The sequence below is a fragment of the Carcharodon carcharias genome, chromosome 2, assembly GCF_017639515.1.
Source record: "Carcharodon carcharias isolate sCarCar2 chromosome 2, sCarCar2.pri, whole genome shotgun sequence".
Taxonomy (NCBI): Eukaryota; Metazoa; Chordata; class Chondrichthyes; order Lamniformes; family Lamnidae; genus Carcharodon; species Carcharodon carcharias.
The window spans coordinates 215,699,603-215,717,752 of record NC_054468.1 but is presented as its reverse complement, the minus strand read 5'-3'; the positions used below and the strand labels follow the sequence as shown (position 1 = coordinate 215,717,752).

General features: G+C 40.7%; 1 protein-coding gene across 1 annotated transcript; it reads right to left on the bottom strand.

The window, feature by feature from the left end:
• Positions 1-883: 883 nt before the first annotated feature.
• Positions 884-18,032, bottom strand: yipf4 (Yip1 domain family, member 4). The gene is made up of 6 exons (XM_041180030.1): positions 17,798-18,032; positions 9,663-9,816; positions 7,449-7,620; positions 4,840-4,917; positions 4,614-4,727; positions 884-2,449 (listed from the first exon to the last, which is right to left on the bottom strand). Exons 1-6 carry the CDS (start codon positions 17,883-17,885, stop codon positions 2,312-2,314), a joined length of 744 nt encoding a protein of 247 aa, XP_041035964.1. The 5' UTR covers positions 17,886-18,032; the 3' UTR covers positions 884-2,311.
• Between the last annotated feature and the right edge of the window lie 118 nt (positions 18,033-18,150).

Genomic DNA, 18,150 nt, shown 5'->3' with positions numbered 1-18,150 from the left:
AAAACTCCTGTAGCTAATTTGAAGCCAATATTTAATTAATATTCCTGACTTATTCAAAGTCACATGAAAAAGATAATACAAAACATTCCCAGTGTAATTAGAGGTGGGCTTTTGGAAAGCTCTGCAAGATAAACCTGTCCTGACAAGATCTCAACTTAAAAAAAATTTACCAAATTTCTGCAAAAAGCTTAAAGCAGAGATTCAGAGTAAGATCTGAGAATGAATGGGCCAAATAGAACTAAGGATCAAATGTAAGGGACTTGAGATTTCAGACTTGACATTTTCAATTACTGCACATCAGTACTCAACAAAGCAAACGAGCTATATCTCTAAAACAAGTTCAAATCAAATGTGTTAAATGTTCTGGTCAGACCACATCTTGTAAACTTTCAAGTTTTGGTGTTAACAGTTCACAGAAGAGCTGTGAGGTTAATCAGTCTAGCAGACAGCATTATGAGGATAGAGTGGAGAAACTTCAGTCTTGAAAGGAATCAATAAGGAGTGATTTTAATTGATAGTAAAAATGCTATAAAAGTAGATCTGGAACATAAGTGCAATCTTAATCAGGATGTTACACTTTGCCAGAATAACAAAGCACACGTTCAAATTAGTATATAGCAAACTCAGAATGGTCAGGAATCCCTTAATACAAACATTAATAATATAAAGAACAGAATCCAGGGTAGGCTAGTATAGTAGAGGCATATCATTAAAGAATAGGATGCCATGATGAAGGGCTGGGGGATGTTGGGAAGGAGGAGTACTATCAAATCATTCTAGATTGATATACCACCTCACCTATCCAAAAATCCCCTCAACCCCCATTTTTATATTTAAGCTCTAAGGACGGGTTCTTCTGCACATAAATAAAGAGTCCTGTACGTGCAAAAAAAAATCTTTATTTTTGTTTTTACATGTTTCCTAATTGCAGAATTTTTGCAACCTTTTCAGATATTTGTTCTAAAACATAAAAAAAGGTTTAATTCAGTTATAATGCAGAACAAATCTTAAAAGCCAGGAATGGTCACTTGCCACATCTGTAAGTCAGTATGCTTGTCATAAGTATAGTTTGCACCTCAGCACGATGTAAAGGTGCACAGAATTAGTTGAGTGCCTTTAGCAGGCCGCAGCAGAATGCATGATCAATAAAAGAGCAAGTCTCTACTGTCATTGACCAAGTAGATTCAGTGAAACATCTGCTTTGACAGTCCAGTAAAATTAAAGCATCTTTAGTGCCACATTACTACTCTTGATGGTGGCAGATCTAAGCAGTTAAGGTACAATAAATATAAAAATGGTTTCAAACAAAAAAAAACTGCTCATCCAAGATAAGCTAGCCAGTTCAGAAATGGTTTAAGGTCATACTGTAGATCACGTAGAATGGAGTTTGACTAAATAATTCAGCATCTATTTGTCCATTTTTACATTGGATACAATATATAAACCATTCTTATGGATTACGCACTTCCGCTCCATCACCCAAGTTATTTAAGCTCGGTGATTTTCAAAAAAATTTAAACCCAATACATTTGAGGAAAAAGTCAAATTGTACCTTTGAATCCAAATCTAAATAAAAAGGAACATAATCAGGTAAATAGTATGAATGTTTAAAAAAAAAAACCAAACACGGACACCTTATTTGCAGTTTATTTTACAAATGCATGTTATTAATTTTTGTATACAACAGCCAGGGAGCAGCTAAAAAAATCCGAGCAAAAGGCACCCAACTTAAATGAAATTTGAACTCATCTACACAAACTGAACTTTTAAAGTGTTTGGAATAAATTTGTTTGCAGGACAGCATTGCCTTAAATAAAGATATATCTACAAAATCAACTTCACTTATTAGAATCGCATAAAACTGCACATTTTAAAAAGGTACAATGATCAATACACAATGTTTAGTTTTTTCCTTCAGGTTGTTTCAAAATCCAAAATGCATTCGACATAAATGCACATCCTTGGCTATGTCACTCTTGATGCTTTGGCACAGGGCAGTTAGCACTGTTCCACCATCCACTTCCAGTTAAACTGGTCACAGCCTTCATCTTCAATCCAAGATGTTTTCACAAAAACCAAAACAACTCAAAAATATGAATTAAATACAAATGTATTAAGCTTCTTTCTAGTGTTTAAAACCTTAAAGAGCTATGCTTTAGACCTGAAATTAACCACTTGAAGTCTGGAGGCAGAGGTGAAACCTATTTTCTTCAACATGGAGTCAATAGCACTTTTCTTCAACAATTTCCTTTCAACAGACCTTGCCAAACAGAGTCCAATTACAGAGTTCCCTTTTTAGGTCTCTTGAACATCAGACACCAGTGTACAAGGATAAAAAGTAAATATACAGAAGAAATATTGGATATATCAGAAGAGGCTTCTTTGTTTTGAATTCTTCTCCAACCAGCAGGGAAGCAGCACTATAAGCAGCCCAGAATACACCAAACAGCTGAAAAACAATTTCAGTACAATTCATTATCCTGTTTGAACATTTTTAATACAGTATTCCAGAGTAAAAGAGAAGGTTTGCATCTTCTATTCTACATGGAACAAATTCCAAACCTCAAAATGCACCTTCTGTGAAAGGCACTGACTAGACACTGTAGGTGGTGTAACACTACTTGAGGTTGAAAAGGCTCAAATATTAACTTTTACAGTGCACTAAATACTCCACAAGTTTAACAACCAAAGATAGTGACAGTTAAAGTATGTATCTCTTGATAGTTTCACAATATACTAGTGGTCCGGTGGTAATCCTCATGCCACATTTAAAAATAATGATTTGGAACATTTTGAAGTACGGACAACAAGACGGCTGATGTACAAGAAGTGGCTAATTAAGTCTCAGTGACATTGGTCATGGAAGGAACATACAGCATTTTCTGTCTATGAGATGCAGAGGGATCTGGGTGTCTTAGTGCATAAATTGCAAAAGGCTAGTAAACAGGTACAGCAAGCATATAGGAAATCTAATGAATGTTATAATTTACTGCAAGGGGAATTGAATACAAAAGTAGGGAGGTTATGCTTCAGTTGTACAGAGCACTATCAAGACCACATCTGGAGTACTGTGTACAGTACTGGTCATCTTATTTAAAGGAAGGATGTAAATGAGTTGGAAGCAGTTCAGAGAAGGTTTACCAGGCTAATACCTTATGTTGTCTTGAGGAAAGGTTGGACAGGCTAAGCTTGTATCCACTGAAATTTAGAAGAGCAAGAGATGACCTGACTGAAATATACAAGATCCTGAGATGACTTGACAGGGTGGATGTGATGAAGATGTTTCTTCTCATGGGAGAATCTATAGCTAGGGGTCACTCTTTAAAAAATAAAGGGTCGCCCATTTATAACAGATGAGGCAAAATATTCTGAGGGTCATAAGTCTTTGGAACTCTCTTCCTCAAAAGGCAGTGGAAACAGTCTGAATATTATTAAGGCAGAGGTGGATAGATTCTTGGTAAGCAAGGGGGTGAAAGATTATCAGGGGTAGGGGGATGCAGATTTGAGGTTACTATCAGATCAGCCATGATCTCATTAAATGGCAGAGCAGGCTCGAGAGGTCAAATGGCTTACTCCTGCTCCTTTTCGTATGTGCATTATGATGGTGATATACTGACAGATGCAGTTGCAAGAAATGGCTACATGTCACTAACCATGTGACAAAGCGAGTGATCAAAGCGAAAAAGATCCTTCCACAAGACATATAAAAGAGACTGAAGCATTACCCCTCCGAAATATATCTCAGCTTTTCACATACTCCAAAGTGCAGTAACTTATGCAAATGAAGATAACCATTCTGGCACAATAAATGTCCGATAAGCAGCAATGAGATGTTGATCTGAGCCTGGCAAGAACCTACTACTATTTAAACAGACAGGCAAGGCCTAGGTTTGATATCTCATCCAAAGACAACACTTCTCATACCATAGTGCACACTCAACTATAGTGAAGCATCAGAACAAACTATGTGCTCATGTCTTGGACTTAAAAGAGGTGAGAGGCCAACTAATCAAATCAAACTTATCTGGGTGTTTGGAAGATTTTCAATGAAAATAATGCTAGTAGTCACAGAATCACAGTGCAGAAGAGGCCCTTTGATCCATCGAGTCTGCACCAACACGTGAGAAACACCTGACCTACCTACCTAATCCCATTTACCAGCACTTGGCCCATAGCCTTGAATGTTATGATGTGCCAAGTGCTCATCCAGTCATTAATGGTTGTCAACCTATGGAATGCTTAAGCAGTTAATTTTAAAATGGGCATGTTCCCAATGGACTGGACAGGGGTTTTTAAGCTTAAAGGGGGTATTGCTCTGGAGGAAGAAGGGAATGGGGTACACGAATGTTACGGATCAAATTATTAACAAACTAACTTGGAAAAAACAGGTCAAGGTTGCCAGTTGAAATCAATAATTCATTTTTTTTTCTATTATACAGACTGGATCCCAAGCAGCTTTTGCCAACAAATTGAATACAAGTTTCAAAGACATTAAGGCATTAAGAAATGTATCACTTGTAAGAATATACCCAGTATGGTCATAATCTAGACATAGTATCACAGCTAAAAGGAGGATTTTACACAATCACAATAACTCTGTTAAGGGTACTCACCTTTATTACTGTAGATAAAAGCTCAAAGGATCGAACAACCAAAAGGACTGGAACAATTACAATCAAAGGGAGTAAAGAATACCCAATCACTCCAAGAACCTGACCATATGCAACCTGTAAATTAGGATAGCCAAGTTATATGACTTACACATGCTACAATACCAGATCTGTACAACAATTACCTAGACTGAGTGTAAATATATATTAACAATTAAGCAGTACCTACCTCACCACCAAGAACCCGAGCTAATAAAAAGATGGTCAGTGATCCAAATATCCAGATTGTTATAATCCAGGAAACAACCTAAGCAATAACAAAACAAGAAATTACTTTCTTCAAAAAAGCAAAATACAGATGCTTGGAAATATGAAATAAAAAAAACAGGAAGTGCAGAGAGAAAACAGTTAATCAGGTCCATGACCTTTAATCAGAACAGAAATATTTGCACTTTCTGGGAAAGAACAGGTAAAGAAGCAAGACAAGACAAACTGCAATTTCTCTCAACATGATCAGTACAACTAGACACAGCAAGCTTGTTTTAGCAGAGATTCCCGTTGACAATTTTAAAGCATAGTTCATAGGTGCACAAATACGGATCATTGTTCTCAAGGAAGTGAGCAAGGCCAGCATTTACTGATCATCTCTCGTCTTTGAAAAGATGACGTGGGCTTTAACTACTGCAGCTTTATGGTGATGATACAGCCAACAAAGCTGTTTTGAAGCAAGTTTCAGGGTTCTGACCTAGCAACAATGAAGGAATGACAATATATGTCCAAGTTAGGATGGTAGGTGATTTGAAGGAGAACATGGAGGCGGTGGTGTTCATATGCATCTGCTGCTCTCATTCATCTAGGTGGCAGAGATTCGAGATGTTGCCAAAAAGCCTTGGCAAGTTGCTGCAGTGCACCTGCAAAACACTACACCTGTGATGGAGGGGTTGGTTTGGGTGAAGTGCCAATCAAGTGGACTGCTTTGTCACAGAGGCATTGCGTAACATCTGAAAGCACAGACTTAGTTTTCACAAGTATGCCGACAGCACAGCACAATTGCAAAATTATCAAACTGATTAGCTGACACCTAGTACTGGATGAGCAGAAATTTCCTCCAATTAAATACTGGGGAGACTAAAGCCATTGTTTTTAGTCCCCATTGCAAATTCCATACCTCAGCGATCAACTCCATCCCTCTCCTTCACACAGTCTGAGATTACACCAGTCTGTTCACAACCTTTGTCACAATTGAGACTGAAATGAGCTTCTGATCTCATATTCATACCATCACTAAGACTGCCAATTTCCACCTCTGTAGCACTGCCTGACTTCATCCCTGTCTCAGCTCATTCAATGTGGAAGTCCTTATTCTAGACTTGACTATTTCGATGAACTCCTGTCTGGTCTTCCGCATTCTACCATAAATAAATTTGAGGTCATCCAAAACTCTGCTGGCCATGACCTAACTCATACCAAGTCTTGTTCACCCATTACCGTTGCACTCGCTGACCTACAATGGCTCCTGATCAAGCAACATATTGATTTTAAGATTCTCATCCTCAAGTATTGCTGAAAAGAGACGCACTGTTGAAACTTTACATCTTGCACTCATGAGGATAGATGCAATAATACCAAATTTCAAAGGAAGCTTCGAGTGCAAGACAAGAAGCTTCAAAAACATGTCTCTTTTCTGCAATACTCAAGTTTTGTAATACCAAGCAACTATTCTCGTCCTCCTTTTCAAATCCATTACCACACCCCTCCTATCTTTTACAACCTCCCCAAGCCCCACAACCTTCCAAGGTAGCTGCACTCATCTAATTCTGGCCTCTTAGACATCCCTAATTTTAATCACTGCACCAGTTGTAGCGATTATAGCCGTCCAGTCCCTAGGTTCCGGAACTCCCTCCCTATGCCTCTCTGCCTCAATACCTCACTTTTCTTCCTTAAGACACTTCTTAAAACCGTCCTCTTTGACTAGACCTTTGGTCATCTGACCCAATATCTCATGTGGCTGTGTTACATTATGTTTTATGTTTCTATGAAATGCCTTAGGATCTTTTATTACATTAAAGGCGCTATTAAGTTGTTGTTGCAGCCACATTCATCCAGGAGAGTGGAGAGTATTCATTCACAATCCTGGCTTCTGCCTTGTAGATGACTGAAAAGTTTTGAGAGCAAGGTGAAACACTCACCATAAAATGCCCAGTCATCTCTTCATCAATGGCTAAAAGCTGAATGGAATCTGAACTGGATTAAGAATTCTTTGGCACAATATATTTTATGCAGCACATCAGGACTGACTACATCTATGTCAGTGAATAAAGCCTCGACTTCAGACTCCATGGCAAATTCAGCAAATCCCACTAATAGTTTACATGATAGGAACAGACCATCCAGCTCCTTGAGCATGTTTTCCTTTTCAATTAGGCCATGGATGATATGTACCACAACACCATTTACCTGCTTCTGCTCCCTATCCCTCAAGGCGTTTATGTAAAAAATCTACACATCCCAGTATCGAAAATTTGAATTCATCCAGCATATGCAGTTTTAGGGTAAGAATAACTGATTTCCACCTCCTTTAATGTGAAAAAGTGCTACCTGATTTCAGTCAAATCACCTTGTTCTAATTTTAAAATACTGTCTCCTTGCTTGGATACCCCAGCAGAGCAGTGGACAGAGAAACTATCAAATCCATTTATTAGTTTGATGGTGCAGTCTGAGTTATTGTAATCAAGGATCACACTTTCCACCATATGACAGGAAAAATACTCCAATTCGCACTTTTTAACTTTTGGTTGACATCAGTCTTATCTGTTGCTCCATCACCAATACACTTACTCGGAATTGTCCATATAGTGAGATCATTGAAAACAAGAGGACCACAGCCAGAGGCCCCCAGAAGTCAGGATTATCTCTCACGACCTGTCTATTAAATCCCAGTGATGGCATTGGCATCAACACACATCGGATTTTGTAGTAAATATCCTTTAGATCAATGTCCAACTCCTCCCTAGAGCATTAAAAGAAAAAGATAATAGAAATGACAGTTCATATGTGAAACATTATAGTAAACACCTTAAAAACAAGCAGCAGCCCAATGTCAGTCTATAAAGGACCATGAATACGGATTCCAATGTCACTGAGCAACAGGGTATAAGGGAATCCCTTTGCTTTCCTAATGTTCAGTTTGGTTAAGACAACCATACCCCTCAGAAGTTTCCCAGGTTCAATTGCCAGTGATCTCAGCAGGGCAGCAGCAAGATTGGTGTACGTTTAAACATTAAATGAGAAGGCAGGCTCAGCCTTAATGCCTTTCCCTATACCAATTTCTCAATGCCTGCTACCATTCACATTCCAGGCTAACAAATGGTGACAACAGACTGTTAGGCAAATGACCAAAGTATGACAGGAATGAAGCCATTCACCAGGATCAATGCCTTCAGCAAGAGGGAGCAAACTGGGTACACAGTAAATCTAGGGAGGTTTGCTATTCAGTACTTTTTCACAGGGCTACCATTAAATTTTGCAGAAAGCACAAGGTGTTCTATCTCCAAATGGATAACGTTACTATTTACCACTGAAAATTCAGTTTACTAAATGTATCTCTAATTGTCAACGAAAACCAAATTTCAAATCCACAACAAGCTCCATTGAACAAACCATTAAAAAGCACATCAGCTACAGTAGATAAAATTTTATAGCAGATTTTATATTATATATTGCTATAAAATTTCAAGATACTCATCATTTGTTAAATTAGCCACATTCTTTTTATTGTGCCTCTATCTTCAGAGAAGAGGGGGAAATAATCTATGCATTTGACATTAACACTATATTAGAGCTTTAAAAAATTCAAGCTCGGTTAAGTAATTTCAAAATATGAGAGGAGGTATTTAGAAACTGGATTTCAAGCTGACTCCAGCTTTATGATATCATAGTTGTGTTCTCCTTTAGTTAATACTCAATTTACAGAAACACTTCCTAACTTGCATTGTGACTTTCAATGCAAGATCATACATTCAAGTGCCCAGAACAATGAAACGATGATCTTGGCAGCCTACAACAATACACACGACCAAGACATCCATCAAGCAGTAGGAAAATCACTATGCCAGAACTTTAGGAGGATCTCAAATGGAAGCCCAAGCAAAGCTGATCTGGTTAGACTTTAAAAAAATTATTCATTCATGGGATATGGGCATCGCTTTTATTGCCCATTCCTAAATGAACAAAGGCAATTAAGAGTCAATCACATTGCTGTGGGTCTGGCGTCAAACGTAGACCAGACCAGGTAAGGGCAGCAGATTTCCTTTCCTAAAGGACATTAGTCAACTAGGTGGGTTTTTACAACAATCGACAATGGTTTCATGGTCATTATCAGACTTTTAATTTTTATTGAATTCAAATTTCACCATCTGCCATGGTGGGATTCGAAATCAGGTCCCTGGAGCATTACCCTGGGTCTCTGGAATACTAGTCAGTGACAATATCACTGTCCCCTTCCCTTCCAGCCACCTTCTCAGCAAAACCAAGAATAAATGGTTACTTGTGGAGATGTGTAAGGAAAAGGGCAAAACCTTTGGAAGTCAAAAAAAAATTTAGTACGTTAAATACAGGCCCTTTTACCCCTATTGTGGCTTGCAACAATTAGGCACTGTGTGCCTAATTTCTACTTTGATCTTTTATAGAACTTTCAGAGGTCCATTTCAATATTATGCATTCAGCCAGAAATGTATACTGACAGGAACACTTCCAGTTAAATAACATTAATACTAGCACTGCACTGGGTTAGCAAATTCCTTTTTCAACCCAATGGGTGATCAGTCACAACAAATTTACTAATGCAATTGAAAAAGTTAACTCTTGGGATGTGTGCATTTCATTACTCATCCCTAGTTGCCACTGAGTAGGCAGAAGTGGGCCTTCTTGAACCCCTTCAGTATATGTGGTGATGGTGCTCCCACAATGCAGGTTTTGTTAATATCCAGATTTTAAAATATTTATCTCATGCATGCATATTAAACATACACATCCCAAAGGAATTAGACATACAGGAGTGGTTTTGTCTCCTCAGAATCATCTTCCTCCACTTCTAGAAGCCATCCATATCCCCTTTTCCTGAGGAACGCTGTTGCTGAGGCATCTTTTGTAGAATCAGTATCCATATTAAGTTTAACCTCTGGAGCAGCCATAGAACCACTGAGGTCTATAGAAAGATTAAACATTAAGCAGATGATGTCAATGGAATTTTAATGTTGAGTTCCACATGAACTGCACATACAATATGTTTAATCAGATGAACACACCCTCATTTTCTCTTGGTCAATGGTAGGTTGCACCAGTGGATAAAAACCACAAACGCTACAGAGAAATCTTTCAATGAATACTCAATAGATTACTTCGTCAAAAATGATTTTTTATTAGCCAACAGACTTGGACTACAAGAAGTACAGGTTGAAAAGTCAGTGTTAGCTGGAAGACACTATAATCTTTCTGTCCAATACAGCCACATCTAATTCCCTCTAACATTGTGCTCTCCTTTTTGGCTCTCTTAAACAGCCTTCTAAAACACAATGTGAAGAGCACACATCAACAATTTACATTGATCAGGCTTCTCTCTGTTGCCTTCACCATTCTATCATGCAGCCATTTTCTAGAATTTCTGTTGACCTAGATCTCAAGAGGAAGAACATTTGGACAATGCACAGAGGGTACAAATCTCTTAAGCTGGGTGAATTGTGTAAGTGATACAAAAATGCCAGATTCTGCATTGGAAGTAATAATTTTGATTGGCCAATAAGTTATCTGAAGACCTCTTGTGATGTTAGCTCAGTGCTGTCCAATAGAAATTACTGGCAAGTCACAGGTATGTGGCTACAATGACACCAGATGCATTAATTCTAGTGGAAAATGCTTTAATGCACTCACACAAGTCAAAGTATTTCACATATATTATATTCACTTAAAACACCTATCCCCATTATCAAATACGTCAACATTCATATGATTAAGGAGGAGTGTGCTGCTCAGCCCCTCGAGCCTGCTCTGCCATCCAATTAGATCATGGCTGACCTGATTATAACCACCTACGTACTCCTGATAGTCTTTCACCCCTCTTACTTATCAACAATCTACCTCTGCCTTAAAAATATTCAAAGACTCTGCTTCCCATGCCTTTTGAGGAAGAGTGTTCCAAAGACTCATGACACTCAGAAAAATTTCTCCTCATCTGTCTTAAATGGATGACCCTTTATTTTTAAACAGTGACTAGTTCTAGATTCTCCCACAAGAGGAAACATCCTCTCCACATCCACCCTTTCAATACCCCAGAGGATCTTAAAGGTTTCAATCAAGTCTTCTCTTGCTCTTCTAAACGCCAGTGAACATTCCATCATAAAACAACCCACCCATTCCTGGTATTAGTCTAGTAAACCTTCTCTGAACTGCTTATAACACCTTCCTTAAATAACTATACCAATACTGTCGCTGGGTCAAAATCCTGGAACTCCCTCCCTAACTGCACTGTGGGTGCACCTACACCACATGGACTGCAGCGATTCAAGGCAGCAGTTCACCACCACCTTCTCAAGGACAACTAGGGATGGACAATAAATGCTGGCGACACCCACATTTCATGAATAAAAACAGTACTCCAGATGTGGTCTCACCTGTGCCCTATACAACTGGAGCATAACCTCCCTACTTTTGTATTAAATTCCCCTCACAATAAATTATAACATTCTATTAATTTTCCCAATTACTTGCTGCACCTGCACACTGGCCTTTTGTGATTCATGCACTAGGACACACAGGTCCCTCTGAACCTCACAGCGCTGCATGCTTCTTTTTTATTGTTCCTGCCTAAATGGACAATTTCACATTTGCCTGCATTATACTCCATTTGACAGATCTTCACTCACTCACTTAATTATGTCCCTTTGTAGCCTCCTTATGTCATCTCCACAAGTTATTTTCCTATCTATCTTTGTGTCATCAGCAAATTTAGCAACACTCTCACTGATCAGTAAACACTTGTACACTTTACTTGTCTTGCCGTTTTACTAAATACATAAAAATAAAGTGTACGTGCATACGCAGGTGCATTGAGTATTATAATCACATTCTCAACAACCATGTTGATTACTTATTTTTTTGACTAAATGCGATAGGTCACACCAGGTTCCCAGCTCACAACAGATGGTCAGATGACTTACATTTGGATAACATGGTAAAATTAATTGGAAACATTAAAGCTGAAGCAACAAAGTGCATGAAGTCAACATTATATAAAACTGTCTTCACTCTGAAAATGACAAAACTGCAGAAGAAGCAAAAAAAAAAATAGAAAAACGAATTCCCTACTCTTATCAACGTTCTGATTTTTAGACTGGCCCCAATAACTGAATGTATTATCTGGGAAACTCAAAAGAGCAATTTAAAATATAAAGCACTGGAAATACTTCATTTCAATTAGGCCTCTCACTGAGTAAGGAGAAAGTGATTTGATTATTTAAAGTTCAGTTCTGAAAATAGAATTTTCTATTTTCCTTGTGGAGGCTGAGCGTCAACTCACAGACACTTCCTCCTACCTCTCCCTGGACCATGACCCCACCACTGAACATCAAGCCATTGTTTCCAGGACTGTCACTGACCTCATTTCCTCTGGGGATCTTCCTCCCACAGCTTCCAACCTGATAGTCACCCAGCCTCAGACGGCCCGCTTCTACCTCCTACCCAAAATCCACAAACAGAACTGTCCTGGTAGACCGATCGTGTCAGCTTGCTCCTGCCCCACGGAACTCATTTCTTGTTATCCTGAATCCCTTCTTTCTCCCCTTGTCCAGTCCCTTCCCACCTACATCCATGATTGCTCTGACACCTTACGTCACATCAACAATTTCCAGTTCCTTGGCCCCGCCCGCTTCCTCTTCACCATGGACGTCCAATCCCTCTACACCTCCATCCCCCACCAGGATGGTCTGAGGGCCCTTAGCTTCTTCCTCGAACAGAGGCCCGACAATCCCCATCCACCACTATTCTCCTCCGTCTGGCTGAACTTTTTCTCACACTGAACAATTTCTCCTTCAACTCCTCCAAATAAAGGTGTGGCTATGGGTGCCCGCATGGACCCCAGCTATCGTCTCTTTATCGGGTAAGTGGAACATTCCTTGTTCCAGTCCTACTCCGGCCCCCTTCCACAACTTTCTCTAGTACATTGATGATTACTTCGGTGCTGCTTCATGCTCTCGTCGGGACTTGGAAAAATTTATTAATTTTGCTTCCAATCTCCAACCCTTCATCATTTTCACGTGGTCCATCTCTGACACTTCCCTTCCCTTCCTTGACCTTTCTGTCTCTATCTCTGGTGATAGACTGTCCACCAATATCCATTACAAGCCTACCGACTCCCACAGCGAACCTCGGCTACAGCTCCTCACACCCTGCTTCCTGTAAGGACTCCATCCCATTCTCTCAGTTCCTTCGCCTCCGTCGCATCTGTTCCGATGATGCTACCTTCAAAAACAGTTCCTCTGACATGTCCTCCTTCTTCCTTAACCGAGATTTTCCACCCACGGTCGTTGACAGGGCCCTCAACCATGTCCAGCCCATCTCTCGCGCATCCGCCCTCACGTCTTCTCCTCCCACCCAGAAACATGATTGGGTCCCCCTTGTCCTCACTTATCACCCCACCAGCCTCCGCATTCAAAGGATCATCCTCCGCCATTTCCGCCAACTCCAGCATGATGCCACCACCAAACACATCTTCCCTTCACCCCCCCCTGTTGGCATTCTGTAGGGATCATTCCCTCCAGGACACCCTGGTCCACTCCTCCATCACCCCGTACTCCTCAACCCCCACCTATGGCACCTCCCCATGCCCACGCAAAAGATGTAACACCTGCCCCTCTACTTCCTCTCTCCTCACTGTCCAAGGGCCCAAACACTCCTTTCAAGTGAAGCAGCATTTCACTTGCATTTCCCCCAACTTAGTCTACTGTATTCGTTGCTCCCAATGCGGTCTCCTCTACATTGGAGAGACCAAATGTAAACTGGGCCACCGCTTTGCAGAACACCTGCGGTCTGTCCGCAAGAATGACCCAAACCTCCCTGTCGCTTGCCATTTTAACACGCCACCCTGCACTCTTGCCCACATGTCTGTCCTTGGCCTGCTGCATTGTTCCAGTGAAGCTCAACGCAAACTGGAGGAACAGCACCTCATCTTCCGACTAGGCACTTTACAGCCTTCCAGACTGAATACTGAATTCAACAACTTTAGGTTTTGAGCTCCCTCCTCCATCCCCACCCTCTTTCTGTTTCTTCCCCCCTTCCTTTTGTTTTTTTTTCCCAATAATTTATATAGATTTTTCTCTTCCCACCTATTGCCATTATTTTTAAATCTTTTATGCTCCCCCACCCCCACTAGAGCTATACCTTGAGTGCCCTACCATCCATTCTTAATTAGCACATTCGTTTAGATAATATCACCAACTTCAACACTTGTGTTCTTTTGTCTGTGACATCTTTTGATGATCTGCTCCTATCCTAACACCCCCCCCCACTCCACTTCTCCCCCCACCCCACTTCTCCCCTGCCCCCACCTTAAACCAGCTTATATTTCCCTCTCCTTGTAAAGAAAGATCAGTTCTGTTGAAGGGTCATGAGGACTCGAAACGTCAACTCTTTTCTTCTCCGCCGATGCTGCCAGACCTGCTGAGCTTTTCCAGGTAATTCTGTTTTTGTTTTGGATTTCCAGCATCCGCAGTTTTTGTTTTTATCATAGAATTTTCTAGCTTGTTTTCTCCATCCCCACCTTTTCCCAGCATACAGAATAGACATATTAATGAAAGGAATTGCTTCTATATAGGTTAATTTTACCAGCAGCCCTTTAATGAAAGAAATGTTAATTCCCAATGCTGAAGTTCCTGCACTTTGTGTGTCATTACACCCAGCACAAAATTGTGCCAGCTAGATCTCAGTCTCATCTGATAGCCTACTCAGGAAAACAGAAAACATGAGGAAGGTGGAATTGTTTTTGTTCCTAGGTCTATATTTGCTCTTCTCATTAAATGGCTGTTCCAAATCACATCTTAGAAAGGGAAGCAATTTGCTCTAAGCAAAGATAGAAGAAATAGCAATCTAGGAAACTGAGATTATGTTATGGTTAAGAATTCAAATAGTAGGTTAAGCAGCATTGCTGTTACAAAGAGGAGTGGCATGGAGGGGAAAAAACAAAGAAAACTAAGTCTAAGATAACAATGAGTGTTCTACAAATCCTCAAAATGATGGGACAAGAGTGATAACAGTGCCCTACATAAGGGATATGAAATCGTCCACATTAGCAACTTTGCTTCATTTAAAACTTTGATCCCAAAGGATAACTGTCTACATGCAGATACAACCATTTTTACAACTTACAGCAAATTATATTTGGCTTGAAGTCTAAAGTTCTCTCGTAGCTGGTGACATGTATTTCACTAGAAGCAAACACTCAATTTTATCTTCTTTTTGCTTCCAAAGTACCCATGTTGATTTCCTCCCATTATTACAAATCCAGCAAATATTACTCCATGATAAAGTAATGTTGCTAGGTTATCTATAGGAACTCAGCACTTTCATAGAGCAAAACCTGAAACGACTAGGTAAAGACAAATGCAGCCTTAATGATTCTTAAAAATATTACTGTTTGCATTTTATCAGATAATGCAGAAAGCTGCATAAGGCTGCACTGCATCATTTTGGTGAACATTTAAAATGGCCATCTCAAATCCATCAATTCAGCACTTCAGTGGTATGTATAGTTGAGGGGACAGAATGTATGGTAGCTAGATTGGCTCATGACACCAAGGTAGTAAGTTGTCAAAAGGAAGTAAAGAGTCTACAAAGGGATATAGATAGGTTAAGTGAGTGGGCAAAAATTTGGCAGGTGGAATATAATGTGGAAATTGTGAACTTGTGCACTTTGGCAGGAATACATTTAAGGAAATAGACTTCTGGACTCTAAAGGCATCAAGGGGTATGGGAGAGCGCAGGAGTATGTTGAGATAGAGGATCAGCCACGACCATATTGAATGGCAGAACAGGCTCGAAGGGTCGAATGACCTACTCCTGCTCCTATTTTCTATTCTAACAGAAAAGCAGTATGCTATTTAAATTGAGTGTGTGTGCAGAACTCTTAGGTACACAGGGATCTGGTGTTCTGGTACATGAATCACAAAAGGTTAGTATGCAGATACAGCAAGTGATTAGAAAGGCAAATGGAATGTTGCTGTTTATTGAAAAGGAAATGGCATATGAAAATCAGGAAATTCTACTGCAGCTTTACAGGGCATGGACGAGACCACATCTGGAGTGCTGTATACAATTTTGGCCTCCTTATTTGAAAAAGGGTATAAATACATTAAAAGCAGTTCAGAGAATGTCCACTTGACTCATTCCTGAGATGAAGGGTTTATCTTATGAAGAAAGGTTAAACAGGTTGGGCCTGTACCCATTGGAGTTTAGAAGAATCAGAGGCAATCTTATTGAAACATACAAGATCCCGAGGGGACTTGATAGGGTGGATGCTGGGAGGATGTTTCCTCTTGTAGGGGAAATTAGAATAGGGAACACCATTTAAATATTCTTTTAAGATGGAGATGAGATTTTTTTTGTCTGAGGGTCATTAGTCTGTGGAATTCTCTTCTCTAGAAAGTAGTGGAGGCTGGGTCATTGAATTCATTCAGGGTTGAGTTGGATAGATTTTTGATCTATAAGGGAGTCGGGTGGGTTCAGACAAAGTGGAATTGAGACAAACAGAAGGGCCAAATGGCCTTCTCTAGCTTCTAATTCCTGTGTTCTTATGTAAAGCATAGTAGAGCTTCAGTAAAGCATGGGCAATTTTCACAGCAGCACGTTAGGGTCTTTTCTTACCCAAGAATCCTATGAAATCAGTATTACGTAAAATTTTTCTACATTTCCTCTCAAACCATGGAAGATGCCCATCTCTATAACTCCCCATTTTATCCTTCAAACTTTGTGGAGCATTTTAAGGCTTCTACAACACTTAAGATGGTTCAATTAGTCATACATGACATTTGTAGCTTTGACAACGGTGCACTTGCCCTCTTCATTCTTTTCAGCATCTCTGCAGCCTTTGGCTGAGCAGACACAGGAACACATCATCCTCCTCCAACACCTTTTCTCTGTTGTCTATTTGAGTGGGACTGCTCTTACCCATTTCCATTCACAGTATCAGGAGCAATGGCTACCCTTCCCATTCTTACATTGTTGCTCCTAGAGATTTCCACCACATGACCCCCACCCCCTCCCCCCCCACCCCACCACAATCTATCCATAATCCCCTCATCTACATGCAATCCCATGACAACAACAAAGACACAGGATCAGCTTCTAACATGTACACTCATGCCACCTAGATGTACCTCCACCATTTCTCCCACACCTTCATTTGTATCTTGTCAGCCTTGCTTGCTTGCTCCCCACTCCTGACTATTTTGACTGGGCAAAATTGCAACTCATAGGGTAGACCAAAGCTATCACCATAAGCCTCACAACAAACTGTGTAAACATTCCTCCTCCTTTAAAGGCCCTCCTTAAAACCCACCTCATTGGCCAAATGGCTAAAACACACCCTAATGTTGCCTTCTTCGGCTTGGCATCCATTTTTGTCTGACTATACTTCAGCAAAGCACATTGGGGCGTTTACCTACATTAAAGGTGCTACAAAAATGCAAGTCATTGTTGAATTATCACATTCCCAGAGAGCAATTTGAGAATATCACCGAAAGTAAAATGCACTTAATACCATTAAAACAAAAAAGTGGCGGAATCTGGGCGAAGTAGTGAGTAGACATTTGGGACCTGGGTTCAAATCCTGCCTCGGCTGACAGGATGAGAGCATAGTCTGTCTATCAGTTGTGATAACCTTATAACAAATGGGACTTGAGCCGTCTCAACTGTTTGGGGATAGGCCTGCAACTCAAAGCTGCGCCTTATTTAATAGGAAGCCAGGGTGCATGAAATCCAAACATCACAGGCAGTAGCGTGAAAAAAGGCAGCTTTCCCAGGTCCTTAAGGAATCACCTTTTCCATAACAGCGGAGGGCTCCACCTACACAGATTATCACTGCCCCCCAACCACCCACCCATCTACCTAAACATTCACCTAGCAACAAACTTTGGGCCTACCTTCACCGTCAGCCGAAGAGACGAAGGTGAAGTCCCCGTTACCGGGGGTGAAATGCTGCTGCGGCAGCCCGCTGTTGTGCAAACTCATGGCGCCGGTGCCGCTGAGGTGGGGGGATGAGGGCGAACGGGCCGGGACTCGAGAGCCCGCGCGGCCTTCCGCCGTTTACAGTCCGATTACCGCTGCCACCCTGGCTCCTCCGAATACGTCACAGAAAAACCGAGCACCTCCCTAGCCCGGCGCGCATGCGGAACCCCCCCCCCAACTTTTGGCCAGAAAAGAGGAGGCGTGGCCTAAACTGGATCGGGCGCGGCCTAAACCGGATCAGGTGACACTCCACACCACCACCCCCCCC